The sequence below is a fragment of the Hesperophylax consimilis genome, chromosome 11, assembly GCF_061612785.1.
Source record: "Hesperophylax consimilis isolate HC1 chromosome 11, BYU_Hcon_1.0, whole genome shotgun sequence".
NCBI lineage: Eukaryota > Metazoa > Arthropoda > Insecta > Trichoptera > Limnephilidae > Hesperophylax > Hesperophylax consimilis.
In genome coordinates this window covers 7,796,497-7,820,136 of record NC_142846.1, presented here as the reverse complement: position 1 = coordinate 7,820,136, position 23,640 = coordinate 7,796,497, and the positions used below count along the sequence as shown (strand labels likewise).

The 23,640-nt window shown below is 32.0% G+C and overlaps 1 protein-coding gene across 3 annotated transcripts in view; it reads left to right on the top strand.

Annotated features, from left to right (window-relative positions):
• The window catches only part of LOC149419742 (monocarboxylate transporter 12-like), a 109,136-nt gene that overhangs the window by 47,631 nt on the left and 37,865 nt on the right, over positions 1-23,640 (top strand). For all 3 annotated transcript variants that reach the window (XM_089637247.1, XM_089637245.1, XM_089637246.1), the window contains exon 3: positions 2,439-2,652. In XM_089637247.1, the coding sequence (XP_089493373.1) occupies positions 2,439-2,652 (214 nt within the window). The remainder of the gene's footprint in view (positions 1-2,438; positions 2,653-23,640) is intronic.

Here is a 23,640-nt window from a genome sequence, read left to right as displayed (position 1 = left end):
AATTAAATACTGCGAGTAAAATACATCTTGGCCTTTGAAATAATCGAGTGTTTTTTAGATAAATCTTTTTATAAGCCCAGAAAAAAATAATTTATAAGGCCTATGAAAACTGCTTTAAAGTTCAAAATCTCCTATTGACGAACCCATTTTCGGTTATGATTTAATTGTATAATGTGGCAAATTAAGTTTTTTATAAAATCATCGAAAAAAATTGAAATATTTATGCCTGAACATCCACAAAATAAAATAAAAGACACTTTTTGGCCATGTTTTTTTCTTGCATAAATCAAAACAGGTGGATGGTGTTAAGCGGTAATTTAAACCTTATCGCCATCTACGTAAGGGTTGTTATTGATAGCGACTCAATTTGAAATATTGCATGACGTAGTGCATCGCCTTAATCAGATTTCCAGCTTCAGAATCCAGCAGATGGCGTTAGCGATACAAGACGAACTTTGGCAACTTTACGATTGCAAATTAATGACCAGCTCATAAAAAGACTCTTCCAGACGTTATAAACTCCTCCACAGGCACACTTGGCAGAACAAATTAATACAACTTTATGATAAAGGCATTGTATACATGTGGGTTGAAATAAAACTATTGTGGAATAGAGGCGGATAAAATAACGTGAAACAGTTCCGAAGCAGTTTCAACAGTTTCGGGTAACCGTTTCTTTTTAGAAACCGAAAAATTTTAAATTATTTTTAAAATGTTACTGAAACATCCGTTTCTATTTTGAAGGCATAACATACGAGTGTTTTAATAATATTGTATGATATTTTATACATTTTAATTTGTTTGTTGTTGCTATTGGAATTGTTCCTCCTTTGCCTGGCAACATCAGAGAATTATTTTCCAACAGTCGATTTGTTAGTGAAGGCAGTAATTTACACAGTCCAGAAGTCAATTATGTTCGGCAGCCGCAAACACGGGTTTAAATAATTTATTAATGTCCAGCTTCCATTATGGACTAATTACTCTACTGACTATTCGAGGAGAAATTATTAAGTGTTTGAAGTTATACATACGAAGCATTTGTATAGGTAAACGTTCTCGGAGAATTTCATTTTATAACGGATCTTGAATAAATTATTTTGTTATCTTTCTAATTACATAACGTGGAAAGCCATCAATTCTCTATCCCATTACATATATAAGTTTCTTTATTCATTCATTATTGCCCATAATTTCTACTTTTCATCTAATGTTGTCTTTCAGAAACGTCTCCTACTTATATTGACCTTACATTTATTGGATATCCAACACCTCTGCTATAGATTACTAAAAAGGATTCACTACGTTTGGTGAGGTATGTCCAGGTCTTATCGGCGGATGCGCCTGCCCACCAGCTGCGTGGCGGGCCAGATCGGAGAGGCCAGTTTGGGGAGACCCTTCGACCTCTTCAGCTGGACTCTCTCGACCCATTTCCTAGCACCGCAGCAGAAGGGATGGATTTATACATTCATCACTCCTGGACTCACTGAACCTCATATTCGTACCCACCCCTCACACCTATTTCTTTCCGAGAATTTTCTCTCCTTCCTATCCTTAAAAATACCCTCCACACAACATTCCCAAAGATGACGTACGCCCTGTTGTAAATTATTTTCCTAGGGTCCTTCTATGGGGGGTTAACGTAAAAAAAATCTTATCAAGCCTCACTAGCAAATTGGAAATTCGTATCACCAACCATTCCCTAGAGAATTTCGGTCCTTCAGCTTTCAGCTTACTTAAACCTTCCTGTGTCAGTCCTCCTGAACTGCTAGCCTCGCTTTTAGTCGTGGAATCACCAAATTGGCATTCTCTTTCCTTAGAACATAATATAACTTGATCGTTATTCTTCAAATACCTGCCTTCCCGTTAAATAAATTATCAATTCCAATTTCAAACCTGAAAATAAGTTCGGCATAAAGTTCATTCCATTTTCAAATCTAATAAATACCACTGGGTGCAATATAAAGTTCTGTTCCACTTTCAAACCTAACAATAAATCTATGTTCAATATCTTTACATTTCGTGCCAATTTCAAAGCTAATAATACCTGTATATTCAATATAAAGTTCCTTACCATTTCCAAACCCAACAATACATCTATGTTCAATATAAAGAACCTTACCATTTTTAAACCTGACAATACCTGTATATTCAATATAAAGTTCCATTTTTAAACCTGACAATACCTGTATGTTCAATATAAAGTTTCTTACCATTTCTAAACCTAACAATGCCTCTATGTTCAATATAAAGATCCTTACCATTTTTAAACCTGAAAATACCTGTATGTTCAATATAAAGTTCCGTACCATTTCCAAACCTAACAATACCTCTATGTTCAATATAAAGATCCTTACCATTTTTAAACTTCACAATACCTGTTTGTTCAATATAAAGTTCCGTTCCATTTTCAAACCTAACATTTGGGTATCACGACACAGGCTCCATCTCGCGCCGCCTCCTCGCACTCTGGCTACTGTTCCACGACAATCAAGGTGCACTACTACCCCGAGGGCGGGTGGGGGTATGCGGTGCTGGTGTGCGCTATACTGGCGCAGATACTATCGCACGGACTGCACACTGCGGTGGGGATATGGGTCGTTGAAGTGGCCAGGAAACACCCACAAGCTTCGGGAGTGAACATCGCAAGAGCAGGTATTAATAAAATACAATCTGGGGTGTATACTGTGTAAGTCGTCTACGTAATTATGGGTAATTCGGAGGTGTAAATTTTTCAAAGTATTCTGTACCTCTTTCGTTTTATTATTACATATCCAATATATTTTATATGCATAAGTAATCGTATGTTACTAATAAATAAATCATCAACTTTGGAAAACCGCCAAATCTGGTAGAATGGCTAAGTTACACTTTTAAACCATGACAAAGATATAACGGAGATTAGGTCAAAGTGTAAGGAAAAAATCTAAATCTAAAGCGAACACAATTCAAAACATTGAAATAACCAATATTTCAATGTTTTGAATTGTGTTCGCTTTGGTAGTAATAAAACCATAACATTAAACAAAAAATATATCATGGCCTGCATAGTTGAGGGTTAAGGCTCTCGACTAGCAATCTGGAGTTCGTGGGTTTAAATCCCTCCGTGCGCAAGTAAATTTTATGTGATTGATTTGTTTTATTTCACAATACATTCATTTTTAAAGTAATAAATAGTATGTATATTATATTGTATAATGTTCCGGAGTAGAAGATACTCTCAGTATCACCCTGGTGTAAAACCAAGATTCAAATTGAAACGTTGCTTGAAATGGCTTTAACCGTGTTTGGTGACCAGATCTGAAGAGCCAAGTACATCCCCACCTTCCTCTTTCCTATCTCCTTCCCTTCTCCACTATCTCCAGCTTTGCAAGATACCCCAATTCGGGATTTCATACTCTTAATCGCTCCAGATGGTTGTGGGCAGTTGGGTCTATTGTGGGGTAATCGCATAAAAAAATATATGTTATATTTACCTACATTTAGATTAACGATCTTTCACTCCACCCTTACATATATGAGTACATTTAAAAAAGTTTCATATCAAGATTATCATTAAAAATTTATTCCACGTTAAAATTCTTTTCATAGCGTGCTTCTTGCGAATAAATTTAGTAATCAAGATTAGTTACTAGTTACTACTTTATATTTGGTACCAAGAAATAAATATGACCGTAAAAAGCTATCGAGACGTCAATGAAGTAATGACAAAAACTTATATTACTCAAAGCAATGAAAAAAACTCATATTACTCAAAGCAATGAAAAAAACTTATATTACTCAAAGCAATGACAAAAACTTATATTACTCAAAGCAATGACAAAAACTTATATTACTCAAAGCAATGACAAAAACTTATATTACTCAAAGCAATGACAAAAACTTATATTACTCAAAGCAATGACAAAAACTTATACTACTCAAAGCAATGACAAAAATTTATATTACTCAAAGCAATGACAAAAAATTATATATCTCAAAAACTTGGATTTATCAATATTTTTGCAAAAATACGTAGATCGTGTGTGTCAGAATAGATTAGTGTACCAGATAGGTACTGTAGGTAGGAGCTATATTAAACATAATAAAACTTACTCTCACCCTCAAAGATAACAGAAAAATATTTTCCTATTCCTGGATCAACCATAAAACTTCGGTCATAAGGAATATGTTGATTCCAATACCGTTTTGTTGACTAATGTCTACCCTACGGAATTAATTTTAGAGTAACTGTCCCTGCATAATAGACCATTCGGTGAAGCGTGGGAATTTTTGCTAGGTATGAGTATTTCAAAGGAAGTGAATATTATTTTGGGAATCGCCTTGCGACTTTTATGAGGTTTCAAGGAACCGATAACAAAAGAAATCATATTTTATATCTCCATACAGAGAAGTTTTCTATAGAATACTGCGAAGTAACACAGGTGCTCTATTCCAGAAAAATAAGTTTTTTTCTTCTTATCAGAACTTTGACGTTTTATAAAAATTATTCATGAATTACTAAAATATTGAATTATGGTGGAAGGTCGTAGGTACTAGCTGCAATGATCGACGTATTTCCGCGTCGGAAATATTCATTGCGCGTGACGACCCTCATGCGCCTGCGTCACTAACAATTATTATCAGCAATACTCAATAGCTCATGCCAATAAACCAATAAACCGTCTTCGAACAAAATATTACCATGTAACGTCCATAACGCTTTGTATTTTACTATTAAATAATAAATATTGTCTTCATCTAGTATCTTTCATATTATTCTAGTATTTTTCGTACTGTGAAAGGCGAAAGAAGACTCTAGTAACAGGGTTTTGCTCGAGGCACGTATTTTAATTAATTCAAACGAATCCGTAACCATTATATCGTTTTTTTCACGAATGTAAGCTATTTATATTAAAGATTAATAAAAACAGTACCTTACCATTAAAATATCTTACATATGAATTAGTTACTTCCCGGAGGAATCAATTAGAAACACCGGAGATTTGAATACAACATTTAACAGAATTAATTTAGATAAACCCCGCGAAAATTTTCAAGGCCTTCCAGAGCAAATTCGACCATAAGACCGTTCAATACGCTGTGGCTATGCGTCGCATGTTTTTATACACGTCTTCTTCACTTACGTCGTTAAGATTTCGACATTATTTTTATTGTGTCGTCTTAATAATCTTATTTTTTGTAAAGATACGCAGAATCACAACGTTCAACATTTGATCATAACCTCCGAGAACGACCGTGTAAATATTACGATGTAATAAATATATCAAGACTTACGTGATGACAAATATAAATTGGACTGCTAAGACCGACCAAGCATTCACCAGTAGTAATATAATATGTAGTCAGGTATGGGTTGCTTCTTCTCCTTGTGCTTCTTGTATGTTTATAGTCTGCCATTTGTTACTTGAAAATAAAGCAAAGACGATCTTAGTAAGGCCTTTAGTGTTGCTTTCTCTGGCCCTGTGTACATTGTCTTCATTGTTTCTTAAATGCAGCTTTTGCCTGTGACTGAAGCTTTTTTACTAACACAAAGCATATATGTTATAACCATAGACATATGAATATTAGTAGACCTGCCCTAAGTGATTAAAAGCGTATTATCCCCACTCCCCATACCGGTTCCATTGGAGCCGGCTGGGCTCGCGTATGGCTCAAGTGAAATTTGAAAACGTGACGTCATCATTCTTGTGCGAACTATGGTCGAGGCATCATCGGTTCATTTTACGAAATAACACGGCAAAATGTTGACTTGTGATATGAAAACTTGTAAAAATAGATGTGAAAAAGAGAATAAACCCAATTGTCGTATTACATTCCATAACTAAGCATTATTTTACTTTATTTTAAGCTTATTCACACCGTTATATGGATCAGTTTTAGAAACATATACTATCACATCACAATGTAGCGATTCTCAAGTGTGCTCATCGTTGTTTACTGGGGTAAGTAAATTATGAAACATTTGTAAAAGTGTCTTAACTAAATACTCTGAAACTAACTACGACTCTGCAAACAGAAGAAATTTACTTTGCCGAATCTGGACTTCGCAAATTTGTTCATAACGTGGCGAGTAATTTGCGCTCCCATGTAAAAATGTCTATTCATTCAAAAGCAGATTTTACTTTTAAGAACTAAATGGTGATATTATAATGCGAGATGCCTATTTACTGTCAGATTGATTTATTGACGAATCACAGTCAGATTAACCCCCTTCGTTCTTCAACAGTTGATTTTACCCCTCGCCATTATCTTCTCGTCTATTAATTCCTATGTCTGTGGTTATAACAAATTTGCCTAAAAAATCCATGAAGTACAGAAAATAGATAAATAAAATGTGTGCATGTTACATTAGTACATTCATTCTAGGCCTTAGCGTAAAGTATTTGGTCTCAAAGAAACTGAATCACTTCCGGAAGTTAGTGCACTTTACCCCCAGACACCCTGTATTATGTATTATCACATTTTTATTTTTTCTAATGATAAACTAATGTTTATAAGAATTATTTGTAAATTATGTTGGAAATAATCCGACGTAGCTCAGAGGTCCAGAGCACCTGACCGGACATCAGAAGGTGCGGGTTCAATTCTCGTCGGCGGCATTTATTTTTACTCCGGAGATATCTATATATATTTTATTATATATTTTCAATTTGTATGGATATTTCAGGCGACTTATTATTGCTTATAATAATTTGTTTTCACATTTTCACTACGTTTTTTTATAATATGATGTATTACCGATCATAATTTATCATTATTATTTATATACAATTTATAATTATAATGCATATCTTTTCAATTATATTATTATTTCGCATTATCTTGTAACTTGTAAGTTTCGATAATATTTTCAATTGTTTATTTACGTTATTTATAGATAAAAGTTTTCTATAAATATCTTTTACTTTGTTTTAAAAAATACTTACTCACAAGTGACATAAAACTTTTTATGAATTGTTTTTTTCCAAAAGCAATAATGTCTCCTTTTAATACTCCATTACATTTCTGCCACACAAACAATGCCTAAAAACTGATATTCTTGTAGACACATAAAAAAAAATCAAAAATTACTGACGCCTCCGACTTAAAACTCTGCTGTATAAATCTCCCCCAATTTCCATTTTCATCTATTAAATAATACTGAAATTTATCGACAGTATCACCACAGTTTGCGGGACATAAACAATCCAGCCAGAGACAAGTATTTATCTTGTTTTGAGGCTTTACGTTGGTAAGCCAAAGATCCATTAATGGCGCTATTGAAACCAGTCAGTCTCATAATTATTAAGACATTTGTATTATAAATTTAATACTCCTATTAAAAATATAAACTAGAACTGTCTAATAAAAAATCTAAAATAAATTAAGCTGCCCTACAGAACATTGGTATCAGAGTTTTTTCTTTTATTTTTAAAATTATTAATTCCCTTATTGACAGCCCTGCATTTTTGTAATTGACTTCATTTCATGTTCCTAATAGAATCACATGAACTAAAACTATATTTCACAGCAACAATAATATCAATACTAATTCGATTAATAATTCCCTTATCCCATGCATTCACTGCTTAGGTAACCAATATTCCGAAGTAGCAGATATTTTGAACAGCATCAAAAGAACTTACAATAAAGTATTTAACATATTATTTCCTTATAACCTTGGTATAATTGTACTATGGTACTTTATAATTTTATTGTTTGTTATCATTTTTTTGAAAAAAAATAAATTTATTCTCTATTTAAAGGTACTTTTAAATAAATAAATAAAATGATGTCCAAAAATACTTTTCTGCGACTAACAGTGATTATTGAATCAGTATATTTTTAATGATTTCTTCGCATTTATTCATTGTTATTTAAAAGTCTAATTTGATGTAATTATTAAATTACTAGCTATACCCCGCCACGCGTAGTTGTGGCTTAGACTGTCTGTGCAGATAGAATGCAAAAGATGTCACTCTTAAAAAAAACACTTTTTACATAGGTACTTAAAAAGACACGCGTATTCGAATGCAACGTTGTTTCAAAATTAAAGATTTTAAAGAAATGGACAGTTACATTTATATTTAAATAGATTACTATTCTGATAAACTAATAGACATATGAATATTAGTAGACCTGCCCTAAGTGATTAAAAGCGTATTATTCCCCACTCCCCATACCGGTTCCATTGGAGCCGGCTGTGCTCGCGTATGGCCTCAAGTGAATTTAGAAAACGTGACGTCATCATTCTTGTGCGAACTATGGTCGAGGCATCATCGGTTCATTTTACGAAATAACACGGCACAATGGTGGCTTGTGGTATGAAAACTTGTAAAAATAGATGTGAAAAAGAGAATAAACCCAATTGTCGTATTACATTCCATATATAAGCATTATTTTACTTTATTTTAAGCATATTCACATCGTATAATATGGATCAGTTGTAGAAACATATGCTATCACATCGAGATACGTCTGGACGCGAAACACAAAGCTGGTTGGTTGCTGGGAAGTAAATTATGAATATTTATAAAAGTGTCTTAACTAAATACTTAAACGAAATATTCGACTCTGAAAATAGAAGAAATTTATTTTGCCGAATTTGGACTTCGCAAATTTGTTCATAACGTGGCGAGTAATTTGCGCTCCCATGTAAAAATGTCTATTCATTCAAAAGCAGATTTTACTTTTAAGAACTAAATGGTGATATTATAATGCGAGATGCCTATATACTTTCAGATTGATTTATTGACGAATCACAGTCAGCTTTACCCCCTTCGTTCTTCAACAGTTGATTTTACCCCTCATCTTTAATTTCTAGTCTATATATTCATATTTCTGTGGATAAACTGCAATTAAGCAGTTTATCAACATTAGACAGAATGTGCGTAATGTTATTCTTCGATAAAAATTGTTTTTAATCAAACTCTTTTTGTTTGCAACTTTTGCTAGTTTGACCATCTATAAATCGTTTTTTTTACTTAAAACTAATAAATATCTACGCATGACGAATAATATTGTAGTTGAAAAATTGGTTAATTCGATAAACTAGTCGACTACCCGTCACCTGGTTGCTATTTTAAAATTACTTCGATCACCGAAAACCATTCCACAAACCAGCAGAACTTAATAATAACATTCTTATAAGGAGCTCTTCATTTTTACAAACAACGGATATCTACTACTTGATCTGATAAAATGAAACACTCGTATAAAATAGAAGTTATCACTTCATTACACAATTTAAGAGTTTTTTTTTATTTTCAGAAACATTAATAATACAGGTACTTCAAGGTAATCGCGAAATTGAAAGAAACTTTAACACATCATTTAACAATACACTGTTGATTTATAATCGTTATCCACACCTCAACCTCTTTCACGTCTCATTTAGTTTGAACGAATTATTTTTAATTCGTTATAAATATATTTGAAATTTACTAATCGTAAATTTCCGCACACAAAGAAAACAATGTTCCCCGATTGAAATCGCGTTTGTTACAGAACGCATAAAACGAACCTTTTCGGTTTTTGATCTGGTTTTTATCCATTTCAAAAGCTTTAGTTCATTTTACGACTTACAGCTTTAGAAATAATCTATTTATACCTTCCTTTTGCGATTTGAGTCGGTGTGAACCATTATTTTTTAACACAAAAGTTTTTTATTTATTTCAATTGAATTTGCAGTAGTTTATAAATGCAGACAGCAATAAACTTATAATTTCTTTAGACCAATTCTTTGGGTTTCGTTTAACGTCCCACGAATATCGTTTATTATAATTTATATTAAATTATTAAATATTAGACAAATAAGCAAACATTTTAGAGATTTTTTTTTAATAGATTTATATTTATTTAATTTCCACCGATATAACTGTGTGAATTTACATAAATTAATTTGGCAATAAAATTATACAATTTTCATAGCATATATTTTTCTATGTTTAGTAAAACACTTTTTGCTTTGTTCATGCAAATTAAATTTAGTTAAACTTAGCATTAAATATTCGTAAAACTTTATCCCATACTAGCTGCTTTAATGTGCTCAATATGCTAATTGCAACGTTCACATTAAGTGTCTGAAATCTTAATATTAATTTATTATTCAAGGAAATGAGGTAAAGGTACTTTCCTAACCCTTCAGGCTTTCGAATATTTTATAAGTTCCAACGACTGTGAAATTTCTCATGGAATCACCATTTTAGAAAGTAGATTAAATTATCTTTTAGATGTTTGTATTTGTAACAAACATTTATATTTTCATGTGATAGTTATAAATTATATATAATTTATGAATAACAAACTTGTTAACAAAAAAACTTAACCAGAATATTTTACCTCGAAACATCCATAATTTTGAAAGACTTCCATATTTAGAAAACACTTTCTTTTTGCGTAGGGAATAGTTAAGGTTCGTTGAATATTTATATAACTTATGTTAAGTTCTAAAAACCTTGGAAAATTGTGAGAAAAATGTCACATCACTTTTTATGCCATTTATTCAATAAAAAAATTATAAATAATTTTGACTTTCATTGTCATTGAAAAAATCACGCCAATTTACAATAATGCACTTTGACAATATTTAGAATTTTTTCCATGGAATCAAATATAAATATTTGAAACAAACTGAAAAGAATAATTATTTGTCTTTCCAACGACGAACAAACCACGTATCTGCGCATTCTAGAAAAATATAAAAAATACTCTTATAACGTGTGGACGCCCCGGTCAGATCCGTCATTCGGAGCCTCTAATGGAATATGATGTCTGTGGCTATTAATAACCTTTTGATGCTTGAAGGGTTAATAATTATAACACACTCATTATTTTAACAATATATTTTTACGTTCTTAAAAACTAATGTTTCTTGTACCATTTGTATCAACCTGCTTAAAATTCTGTGATATCTAATACGATCCTCTCTCAACTATCACTCGTTTGTTCCATTTCAGTTAACACTTCCACAACTTCTCTAGATTAGTTCTAGTTCCCTACTTTTTCGCACTTTTCCCCTAGGAAATTGAACTAATCGTTAAGAGCTATTTTGCCGGTTGACTTTCGAAATCTTGTTGAAGCAATGTTGAAGGGGATATGGGGGCAATGTTGATAGGTAATATCTTTTGAAACTGGCTAGATTAAAATAATAGTGAATCTCCCCTTTCAAACTTTGGGTTTAAGAGATAACTTGAATAGTTTACCCAGCATTTGAGGGTAAAAGTTAAATTGAATATCGCGAATACTTGATAATATTTTATCTTTTAACTTTTAAAAAATATTATTCTTCTAAAAGTTTTTCTGAAAATGACAGTTACGAAGACTGATTTTTTTTTTATTATTTCCGATATGAATTTTCCGTTCTTCTGCCTAAGAAAACTTTTATTTTAGTCGAATTCCGTCTTACTTTTCTTATCATCTCACTGAAAAAATGTAATTTACCTTCGAAAATTATGCGTACAGTTTTCCTTTGTTAATTTATCGAACCTTTGAGAATGTTTTTATCTACCTGTTTTCCACAAACTTTAGTACGATAAACGATAACAATTCATAACGAATTCAAAGGACAAAAGTATGAAAATATTGTCCGATCAAAACTGATAAGTTATAAGTAACTTTCGGTTAAGTACCATTAAAATCTGGATTTGATTTTTTTATTACTGAATATATTAATTTACTTAACTTGCTTTAAAAATACGCTTATTTTTTTTGCAACATTAGAGTTGTAAAATTGATTTTCTAAATCCTCAATCCAGATAAACATACCTACGTAATCTCTTACTCATAAATCTATTGATGTTGTTTTTCACATCAGCTTTACTACCGGGTGTAAGGACCATATTAGCATTTACAGCACTTTTCAGCAAATCAGACTATAAATTATTGCTACATTGATATTGTGGTACTTTATCCGCTTCGATCATTTTATTCCATTCGGTTAATAAATTGCTACTAGTAAGGCCCTTCGTCCACAAGTGTCGATACTAATATCTGATACTAATGTTGCGTACTTACGTCGCAAACAACTTGTCACTCACAGTTTTTACACGTCGCTACTACTAATTATAAGATCCGCGTCGTCACCAATCATTACTGAATTCTCGTAACATCAACACTAAAATGCCATAACCAAGCAGTTATTACAGCTGTCATTCTAAGTTGACTAATTTGTGCCTAGCATTGATCTACGCACACGCATTGTCACAAACGACTGACACAAGTAAACGTTTAAGGTTTTAAGGTTTTTGATGAGGGAGACTGGCATCCCCGACGAATTTACAAGATGTTGACAAAGTGTAAATGTGCAAAAAAAGCATTGAATTGGTCTGCCTAAAAGCCTGGTACCAAATAATGGCTTAGTTACATGGCTTTTTCGCCACTCGTTCGGGATACATGTCCATTCCTTGCTAGTCGATTGGCTTTCACAACGCTGGCTATGTCAGGTTCATTGGTCATGGGACGTAAATCTTGGTTACTCCCATATAACAACCTTCCAATTCCAGGACATATCTTATTCAAAACTCTCCATTAAATGGTGACTACTGGTGTTGCTCTTGTAACTGATACTGGTTTTAATTAGTACGATAAAAACATGATGTCTCGAAATTTATTTACTATTTGCCCAACCATTTGTTCTTTGTATGGTGGCTTAGTATTGTGAAGAATACTCTATCACAGTATCACGGAATGAACTACACAAATTTTACAATGTTTTAGCATATACCGTAATTATCCTTGAAAATAATGACAGTTTGACTTGTAACAAGTTACCAAACACGAAGCGTGGTGCAAAGAAAGCTTTCAATGCATCAAAAGCCTAATCGATTAACAGATGCTGCCTATCATCTGATCATCTCACGACTTTAGACTCGAAACAGGCGGTGATCATTCGGCTGTAAAATGGTGCCAAGTGAACAATAATAATTCAGGTCTTTGTCAGGAAGCACCTATTGTCGCTAATGGCGTCTCATGTCCATCAAACTTCAATTAATATTCATCGTTTTCAATTGTACAAATTTGGTCTAGCTATCTCCAAAAGCAATCCGTCATCGTTACACGACGGTTTTATGTCGAACAAATAAATGAAGCTTTATTTTTAATTTTTATTTTGTGCCTCATCAATTTGACGCTACCTAGCAACTGGTACGAGATTATACAAAACACTATCCTAATAAAAACATTTTTTATACTGTAATCCGTAATGGGAAGTCTCGAATTGAAGTCATTTCAGTGGTGGTGTAACGATATTCGAATATCCTAAAGTGCCGGGGGCTTTTTCTGAGTCCAGTGGTTCAAATTACGGCCAATATTTTTGCCATTCTCATTATCAGAGCTTTTGTAAATGTATCAACGTTAAACCTGTTTATCTGCATTTCACGTCTTGTTTTACATTCTTTATTCAAATTTCCTGTCAGTCATGTTTGAAATAAACACATTTTGTAATGATAGAAAACTTTATCTTTTTGAGTGAATATTTGAGAAAAATTATTTTTATTATGTTTTCATTCAAAATATACATCAATTTTGATCAAAAAATTTGAAAAAAGATCGAAATGAAGACCAAAAATACGTTTTATATTCAATCATTTCGTGTCCATTTATTTAGGAAAAGAAACGCCCTGTACATGAAAAACATCTGAATCGTCGTGTTCGTAAATTGAATCTATCAATTTAAAAAGGATTTAATTTTGTACAAACGTCAGATAAAGGTAATAAAATACCGTTTACGTCTTCAAAATTTATGGTTTGACATGAAGCCATTAAAAATGACAATCCCTCCAATTTTTTAAAAATCACTTTTCAATTTTTATTGCTCGATTTCTTTCCCGCCCAAAGTGTAACGCTCCTACGATGGCATTTATGTACTTATTCAAGCGTTATTAATAAGGATTTAATGTGGATATAACGTTATTTTAACGAGTTCAACGCGTTCGAGACATTATCGTCATTAGTTATTGCGTTATTATTTCGCGTTAGCTCAATGGATCATTATAATCTAGTGGCGATGAGTTAACGATTAACTGGCCACGAAGTAATGAGAAGCGATATTAAATGATTGTTAATGAAAAAATATATAACGGTAGGTATTTTTTAGCTGCAAGTACATTTCGGAAAAGTATTGAATTTTTATACCTTGTTCTATTATACAAAAATGAATGTAAATTTGTTTGTCCCCTGTAGACTCAAAAACTAAGGGGTTGTTTCGCTGAAAAATTTAAACCTTGTTCTTATTGGTGTCGGGAGTGTTTAGAGTGGTTTGAATGGTAAAAAAAGTTGGGTACACCCGAGGAAGATTGATTGAAGATTGAACACTGAAATGAGATACGGAGTAGAATAAAAGTAGATATAAAGTAATTTTTTAATAGTAACATTGTGGTATACTGTCGTGAATGGTATAAGTCGGGGACGCCCGACAAAAAACATGAAAAATCACCTTTTTTAATTATTTATAGTAATATTATTTCCACCTTAAAAATAAACCCAGTTTGCAGATACACTTGAATTCACAACCTCAAAATTTTACTGCAAACTGTTCATAACCCCTAGACACGCCGGGTACACGTCAGCTAGTCTTTTATAAGCATACATTATATATTATTTGCTAACAAAAGCGTTTTGTTCGCTGCGATAATTCACTTTTCGTCAAAAGTGAGGAAAATTGTCAAAGTTTGCAAAAGCAACAAAAAGATTTTAAGAAAATTTATACTGCAGTCAGACCATTTAAATGGAATTATTCCCCTGGGCCCAAGTCACCCTCACTTGACTGACTATAGCAAAATTACCTAAGTACGTTATATTTTTTTTATCTTTTCAAATGCCTTCCACTAAGGGTGAATAAGCTGTGTCCTTTAAAACCCTTACTTCATTTGCTATCTTTTATACATTTACTAAAAGCGCTCGTCAATCCTTCCTTCTTATTTTCTTTATATTTGTTTATGTTATTCTACCATCGTGTTAAACTACTGTTAATAATTGCCATCTATCGGATAGTTACAAATGGTTTTAATTACCTTCAAACTTGACTCTAAGGACGGGTTGTTTCGGAGAATTTGAACAATTCATCAAATTTCAACGTTCATTTCCGGGTTCTATGAAAGTCCTATTCAAGTTCTGTTAATATATCATTATAGGCTATTTGCTTGACAGAACTGAAAAAAAACCAAACTTGAAAAAATCTTTCGCATAACTGGAAAATGAGCGTTGAAATTTGATGAATTGTTCAAATTCTCCGAAACAACCCGTCCTAATTCAATCATTATTATATAACATAATTTAAACTTAGGTCAAATTGATATTCTCTCACACATTTATTTATCGGGTAACAATATTTGGCAATGTAAATAAACAATCTGAAAAAGCTACTTACAATTATATTTTCTAAAATAAATTTCAAATAAAATGCCAAATGGAAAAAACCTATCATAACAAATATTGTTTTTGAATATCTCTGTCCTTTTTTGTTGTTTGTTTTTGGGGTGTTATGCCGTGTTGCGCTAACTCCTTCTTTAGCCGACGTTTCGGACAGCGTTGCAGTGTCCATCATCAGGGCAGATCCGGATCTTGCTCTTGATCACTGCAACGCTGTCCGAAACGTCGGCTAAAGAAGGAGTTAGCGCAACACGGCATAACACCCCAAAAACAAACAACAAAAATGCTTTTGGCCGTGAGAATCTAAAAACTTATCTCTGTCCTTGCCCAGTTAAGGGTTAAGATTACATCAATTATTATAAATTTCGTTTTAGAATGCATTTTAAACGAACTTTTTCACAAACATTGTAACGCTTTGAATTTTTTTTGATCTATGACAATGTACTAAATAACATTTATTTTCAATTCATCTTTTAATTAAGTTATTGGTTGAATTCTTTAAACACACACATTTCACGCAGGCCACCCACAATCCAGATCTTACTTCCAATCAAAGAACCCAAAAACTTGGCAAATGAAATAACATTTTTAATGATTATATTATAATTTTAATTTTATGTTTTTGTGGAAAAACTGGTTCCATGATACCTCAACACAGTGATAATTCAACACGCTTTTAAAAAGAGATATAAAGTCATTAGAAACGATGAAAAAAAAAGCTTTTAACCTAACCTAACCTACTTATCCCAGTCAATAAAGTTTTTGTTTCATCACTTTCCATGACTTTATATAGCTTTTTAAAGATGTGATGATTTATCCGGTCACCGGAAAAACTGTATGGTATTACTTGATTAATTTGCTTGGCGTCATTTTTGTTAAATATCACCTCAACGGTACTTTATAGGAATTTTTATTAAATGTCACCTCAGGGGTACTTGGAAATTTTTTTATTAAATATCACCTCAAGGGTACTTGGTAGGAATTTTTATTAAATATCACCGCAAAGTGACTTTGTAGGAATTTTTATTAAATTTCATTTTTAAAATTTTTTTTATTGTTGATTATTATTACATTATTTTACAATATTTCATATTTTAATTCAGTAATGTTGGCCTCACTGGGTTGTTTACCCGTGCTGAGGCCCCCATTTTATAATATAAGCATTTATGCATTTAAAAAAAAAAGAAAAACAACATTAAAATAAAGATAAATTTAAACTAAAAATAAAGATTAAAAATTAAAATATAATTATCACACTAAAAGAAAAATATTAAAAGAGAATGTAAATCGGCATTTATAATGATTTATGTGTTTATGCGTGTTGCGTGTTTTATATATTTTTTTGTGTTGCGTGTATATGTTTTATTCTTTTATGTTATAGAATTTTGGTAATATTGTCTTTTTGTTCTTTAATCCATTTTTTTTTATTTTGTGTTTGAATTTATTTTTATTTTCCTCAATTTTTGTTTCAAGTGGAAGACTGTTGAATGCTTTAATAGCGTGGTATTTATGGTGTCTTTGTCCAAAGGTAGTGTTTACCGTCGGAGTTTTTTATTTTTTCTTTGTACGCTTGTCTGACCGGTCTATTAGTGATATTTTGTGTTTGTTGGGGTTTGTTTTTTTGGTCGAAAATGTAGTTTAGTAGTGTTTTAACATATAATTGGCGTATATCAAGTACGTCACAGCTTTTAAATATTTGGTCTGTGTCGGTTAGTTTATGTTTTTTGAGTATTACCTTTTATATCGTTTTCTGTGCGATTTCTATTTGAGTGATAGCTGCGTTTGTTGCTCCTCCCCAAGCAATTATTCCATATTCTATTATTGATTGGCATAGTGCAAAATATATTGTTTTCAATTGTTTTATTTTATATATGTTTCTTATATTTATGAAAATGTGTATTGTTCTGAGGAGCCTATTTGTGATTTGTTTGATGTGATGTGTCCATCTAAGATTATTGCAAAGGTACTTTGTAGGATTTTTTATTAAATGTCACCTCAATGGTACTTTGTAGATTTTTTTATTAAATATCACCTCAAGGGTATTTTGTAGATTTTTTTATTAAATATTACCTCAAGGGTACTTGGTAGGAATTTTTATTAAATATCACCGCGAAATTGTTTTGTAGAAATTTTTATTGAATACTAGTGGAACTCGGAATGCTTCGTTGTTGCTTTTTGTTATCTTTCTTGGGCGTCTTCCATTCTTCAACCGTTTCATTACTGTATACCATAATGTTACAGTTAAAAAGCTACATTACATCCACTTTAATTCAACTCCTTATCTCATTCCGGTGCAAAGATATTTCGTTAAGAGGAAACTACAAGCCAAAAATGTGTATATCTTATATTGTAGGTAATAGGTATTAAAATCGCTTGACAACCGGAGTCTAGAAACCTTCGATTTCAAGGACAAAACTGGTTTTTATTTATTTTGTAAATAATTTTATAAGAAAGCAAAAAAGTTAATCAAGTGAAATTGTCACAGATAATCTTAGCTATAATACTGTATTTTTTTCAGATGTTTCCTTTATGCGTTCATACATTTCTATTGAAAAAAAATTTTTTTGTAGTTTACATTAATATTTTTTATTGAATAATTTATTTTTTAATTTGTATTCTACTCAAGCGAAACGATATGAAAACCTTCAATTTATCTAAACCATATTTTTTGTATTCATAATGCACACCAATTCGTTATAAAGATTAATCAAAATAGTGATTTGGCATTAAGATTCGCCTTAAGTATTGCTCGGGCGTTCCCGACTTCTACTATTTAAACCACTCTCTTCTAAACACTCCTGGCACTAATAAGAACTATCTTTGAAATTTTCGGCGAAATCGGTCTACTACTTAGCGAGCACAAAATACGCAGGCTAAATTTTTATATATTAAAATTATTTATCCACATACTTTCCTTTTTTTATTTTAAATGTATTAAAAGAAACATTTCTACTGTCTGAAGAAATTCGCTCTTTTATATTATTATAAAAACCTTTTAATTATGGTATTCATATTTTAAATAATATTAAATTATTATTATTATTCGGTGAGTTTTTCCTAATAAATGAAACGTATCTCTCCACAAATATGATTTAAGATTTTCACGGCCAAAAGTATTTTTGTTATTTGTTTTTGGGGTGTTATGCCGTGTTGTAATGCCAAATAACACATCTGCCCTGATGATGGACACTGCAATGCTGTCCGAAACGTTGGCTAAAGAAGGAGTTAGCGCAACACGGCATAACACCCCAAAAACAAATAACAAAAACGTATCTCTCCACGTTTAAATTCATTCATTGCTTAGATTATTTTAGTGGGGGAGTCGAAATTGTACCTATTATTGTGAGAGCGATAACAGTTTTTTTCGTCTGTCTGAGGTATTTTTAATCCCATTCAGTAGACGCCAGGACAATAAAAGGTCAAGTACCTACAGGATGACCACAAAGTCACTCTCACTATTTGTACTGGTGGTGCAATTTTAACAATGTAATACCTTGTATCCCTGTAGTACTGCAATATTTCTGTTGCATTCAGACTGTAAATGTACGAGAATCTGATAACGCCTGGCTGGTTTAAAGTCCAGACGTGATGAAATTTTAAGTCCACTGGGTTTTACAGCTTTTTTGTGGATTTTGTGGATTTCGCAAACGCAGCGGCCAAATTTTATGGTTAAGTTGTTGAAGTGACCACCGGGAATTGCTTTGTTAAATTTACAAAGGAAAATGTTCATATAACGTCGACACGATAGTAACTTTTGCTAGAAGGGGGAATATTAAATCACAAAATATTGATTTTCGTACCCCAATCGAATTTTACGGCAGATAGGTAAGTGTTTTTGTTCTGGTCCCATTGGTGGCTTTATCAAAATACGTCAATTAAAAAAATTGAAGTAAAGCATTGTTTTTTCATTGAAGAGGAGACGATTAACTTTGATTTCCTTTAACAGGAACACTGTCCCTGATAAAAAGTTCACCGGGGTTATCATTGGACATGTGGCTATGTTTTCTGGTTCTACAATGTGTCTTCCCAGGTATCTGAGCCTTGTTCCCAACAGAACGGGACACTAGCACCAAAGTTCAATTGGAGTATATTCATCCTCTTTACATTTTCTGCATCTGTTGGTGTTTTCCAGTCCCTATAAACTGTATGTTTCTCCTGAGATAGTGTCCCGTTAGTAGCTCTACCAGTCTTGCATATTTTACGATAGATTTTTAGCTTTGTAATTATTATAAGTTATTACTATACTGACTCCTTGTGAAAAAGGAGATTCTTTCAGTATCGCCGTGAGAGATACGAATGGCTGTCATGTTTAGTGGCCTACGCTCAGGTACCTAACCTAACCTAACATTCAATTACACTCCTTCCGATTTGCTGTTTCCTCCCACCCAAAAATACTCACCACGAGGGACTGGGTGGGTTGTGGGTGGGACTCTTGGCCTCACGTAAACGTACCTGTGAATTTCGATGGCTTAGGTAACTAGGCACCATTATTAAAACCACATAAATATTGAAACAGAGACTACAAGGATAAGCTCAATCGTACTTGGTATCTGATATTAGACGGTAATACCAAAACTAACTAGTAACAGAAAACCATATTAAAGGGATAAACGCTTACAAAGCGGTATCACTTATAGGTATACACACACTTCGCCATAATCTACACATCTGCCCTGATGACGGACACTGTAACGCTGTCCGAAACGTAGGCTAAAGCAGGAAAAATTGCAACACGACAGAGTTACCCAAAAATTAATCACGATAAATAAATAAAACCACATTACATTTTTCAATTATTTTGCTTTATTTTTTACAACTTTAAATTTCAAAGTTTGTTCTACTCGGAAGTTGTGAATGAATGAAAATGTCAAAGTTAATCCTCGATTGTTATAATGAATCCAAATAAAACCCAGATATAAGAAATAGAAATATTACTAACGCTTTCCTTGTAAGGAAATTAGGAAAGGAAATTGATAACAAGAGTGATGTTCGTAGAGCTAATAAGAGAGATTTGTCAATTTCCAATACGAGTATATTTATAAAGGTTGGATATTTGATATCTAACCTTTTATTTCTGATGGGCATTTAACATGATATGACAAGCAAATATCATCGATAACTTTAGTTCGATTTAGGCACGAACTGCGAACAGCCATTTGCGAACAAATAAAAATGTGTTAATCGTATATTGAACAACGGAGAGAGTACAGCGAACCGTACAGGCGGACAATTCCGTCCAAACCCTCTGCACAAACAACGTAGATTAAATAGATTATTAATAAAATAAAATAAAATCATTCTTCAAATCATTCTAATTCATTCTAATAAAATAAAATCATTCTTTCTGTCATAACACAGGCGCTAATACTTTACATACAAACGGGCATGGTAACAGACTCAATAATCTTGAAGCACTAGAAATAAATAAAAGCTGTAAAAACCAAAAGTCCTATTCTTAATAATCAATTAGATATATCAAGTAGTCCAATATTAAGTTTGTTTCCAATAAACCATTAAAAATGTCCAAGTTCTCCTTATCGCCATGTCAGTTGATGCTTTATTTCTCCATATATACTATTATAATCCATAAGTCTACATAATTATCTTTCGGTTTTTCCCATGTCTTTTGTACTTGTGTAAATGTATTGTATGATTTCTCTGTGTTTGTTATATTTATATTTATATCATGTTGTCTCTCTCAAATTTTTTTTATATATAAGCTCACACTTTGTACTTCTTGTCTAGTAATAATTTGTACCCTGAAGATGATTGAATAAAGCGAAACCGGTCGGTAATAAAAATTATTAAAAACTCGTGGTTATAAAACAAAAAGTATTTTATTTTATTTTATTAAATATGTCAAACCACAAAGTGATTGCTTTCTACAATAATAAATAGATCATTAGTTGTGGGAGAAATCTTCTGATCGATCTGAAAAAAAATGTTGAAATTTTTTATAGTTTAATATTATTGACAAAGATTTTTTTACGATTTTAATTGTATGATTTTTTCCTAATATTCGACTTTAAACGCCATTTTTATCTTTTTTAAATGTTTAAAATGCTATTTTCTTATTTTAAAACATTCTTTTTTACATGGTTTTAGCATACTACCAAACATGATAAAACGTAGTTTTTTACCCCTGATACATGTTTTTATTGTTTTTGTATATTATGACAACACTGGTTCGATTTATCTACTATATATCAATAATATAAGTGAAATGCAATAAACCCACTGCATGTACGTAAATATATTTACACAATATTATTTATGGTAGCATTTTATTATGGTGTTTCTGTATTAGCTGCTTTTATGGTCACACTGTACAAGAACATAATATGAACATGGCTTTGATCAAGTAGTATTTTCTCTTTCAAGAATCAATAATGATTACGTTAAGTATATTCTTACATAGATCTCTACCATGTCCTTTTAGAAATTCAATCTTATGTAGGTAAGTTAAGGTAGATAAATCCGAATTAATCAAATAGAATATTCCACGGAATTCTGTAAAGGACATGCTCATATTTGTATATTTTTTGTCTGCAGCAGGAATTGAAGCCTAAAACTTTCTATGAACCTTCGTACAAACGCTTTGTTAATCTGTTCGTTTTATTAAGAATACTTCATTGAAGAAGAATATAATATTAATAAATCTAAATTAAACATGAAACAGAACAAGACACAGAAAAATAAAAAGATAACGGTCACACGGGAATTGAACCCATCTGAAGCCTGTCTTATCGGGACAGACGCCTTAAACTACTCGACCATTATGACCTATTTATTCAGCGTCATATTTGTCGATATAATCTTTCAAATTCAGAACTAACAATGTAGTCTTGCAACTAATTTTTCCCATATTTTTGGCATCTACCTTTTTAAATTGAAACAAAGTTTCTAATGAAATTGGTTTGTAACCTAGATAGTGTCTCGGATAAACAAATCCGATTTTTATTTATTTTCACTAAGAATCTCTTCAAATTATTCGTAATCCGCTTGAAAACTGGATTGCATGCCCTTAACGAATGAATTGATAGATTTCCTAGTAAACAAAATTCGAATGTGTTATCACAACGTCGGAACACGTGTTCATAAAAATCATAATTCTTCGATATTTTGTCAATATATATTATCAAGGGGAATACAGGTGAATGAACACGTGTTCCGATATTTTTATGAATTTACTTAAAGTTTGTCAGGAAGCGGTCAGCTATCCCGTTAACCGGATTACCAATAATATGATTTTAGTGCATCTAAGTATATTGTGTTTTACCGTGGTCTGTAACAGTGTGACGTCCTATTTTACTAATCCATTTCTTTATTTTATGTTCAAATTTAGTAATTGTTTCCATATCCAAATTTCATGACGCCAGTGCTCACCATTGGAGTTTTTTTGGGTTTTATTTCATATAACTAAATTAATTCTAACCGAAAAATAATAAGTTTAGTTTTGATCTTCATAAATCGCTCTTCGTTGAAAATATTACGTTATTCAACGAATTCCATCAATCAACACTAAGCTCACAGACGGGCGATTGTACCATACAAAAAAAACGAAAGCATTCATGGGAAAAACTATTAATCGTTAACCCTCATGCCTCACTTGGAGAAATAAGGTTCCGTTGAAGCACAATTGTCATTCAATTGTTTCTGGATTTCACCCTTCAAGTGTATTCTAGGCCATTGTTTAAAATTATGAAGAGAGGAAAGGTGAATTTATATATCATTTTTATTTAAATGGACAAATTTCAAAATTATATGGTAGATTGGAGTCGAATTCAGCCTTAGAAGAGATGAGATGTTAAATGGAGATGAGGCAATTTTAGATAAGGCTTGATAGAAGAGAGGATATTTGTTTAGAGAGGGACAACCAAAAAACATGTGAATTAAAGTTCCCACTTCTAGACCACAGAATGTACAATCTGTGGAGTTAGGCACGTGAATTTTAAAAAGATGAGAAGGAACGGAAGAATATCCAATCTTCATTCGAATAAGTAAGGAAATTTATTTTTTGGAGAAATGGGGGAATTGTTCAAACCACTGTTTTACTAGCTCACTTTAAAATTGCTCAAGTATTACAGAACTTGTGTACTTGTACATATAGTTATATACTCATTTTAAGACGAAGCTATCAGTGGACTTTTTATTATCGATTATTGTTTACTACGAATCGGTTTACATTATATACCTACATTAAAAATTGCTTTCGTCAAACTGAAGCGTATTATATCGTTTCACTTGTTTCATGATAACCCAATACACTTTTAAAAAGTGATATAAAGTAAT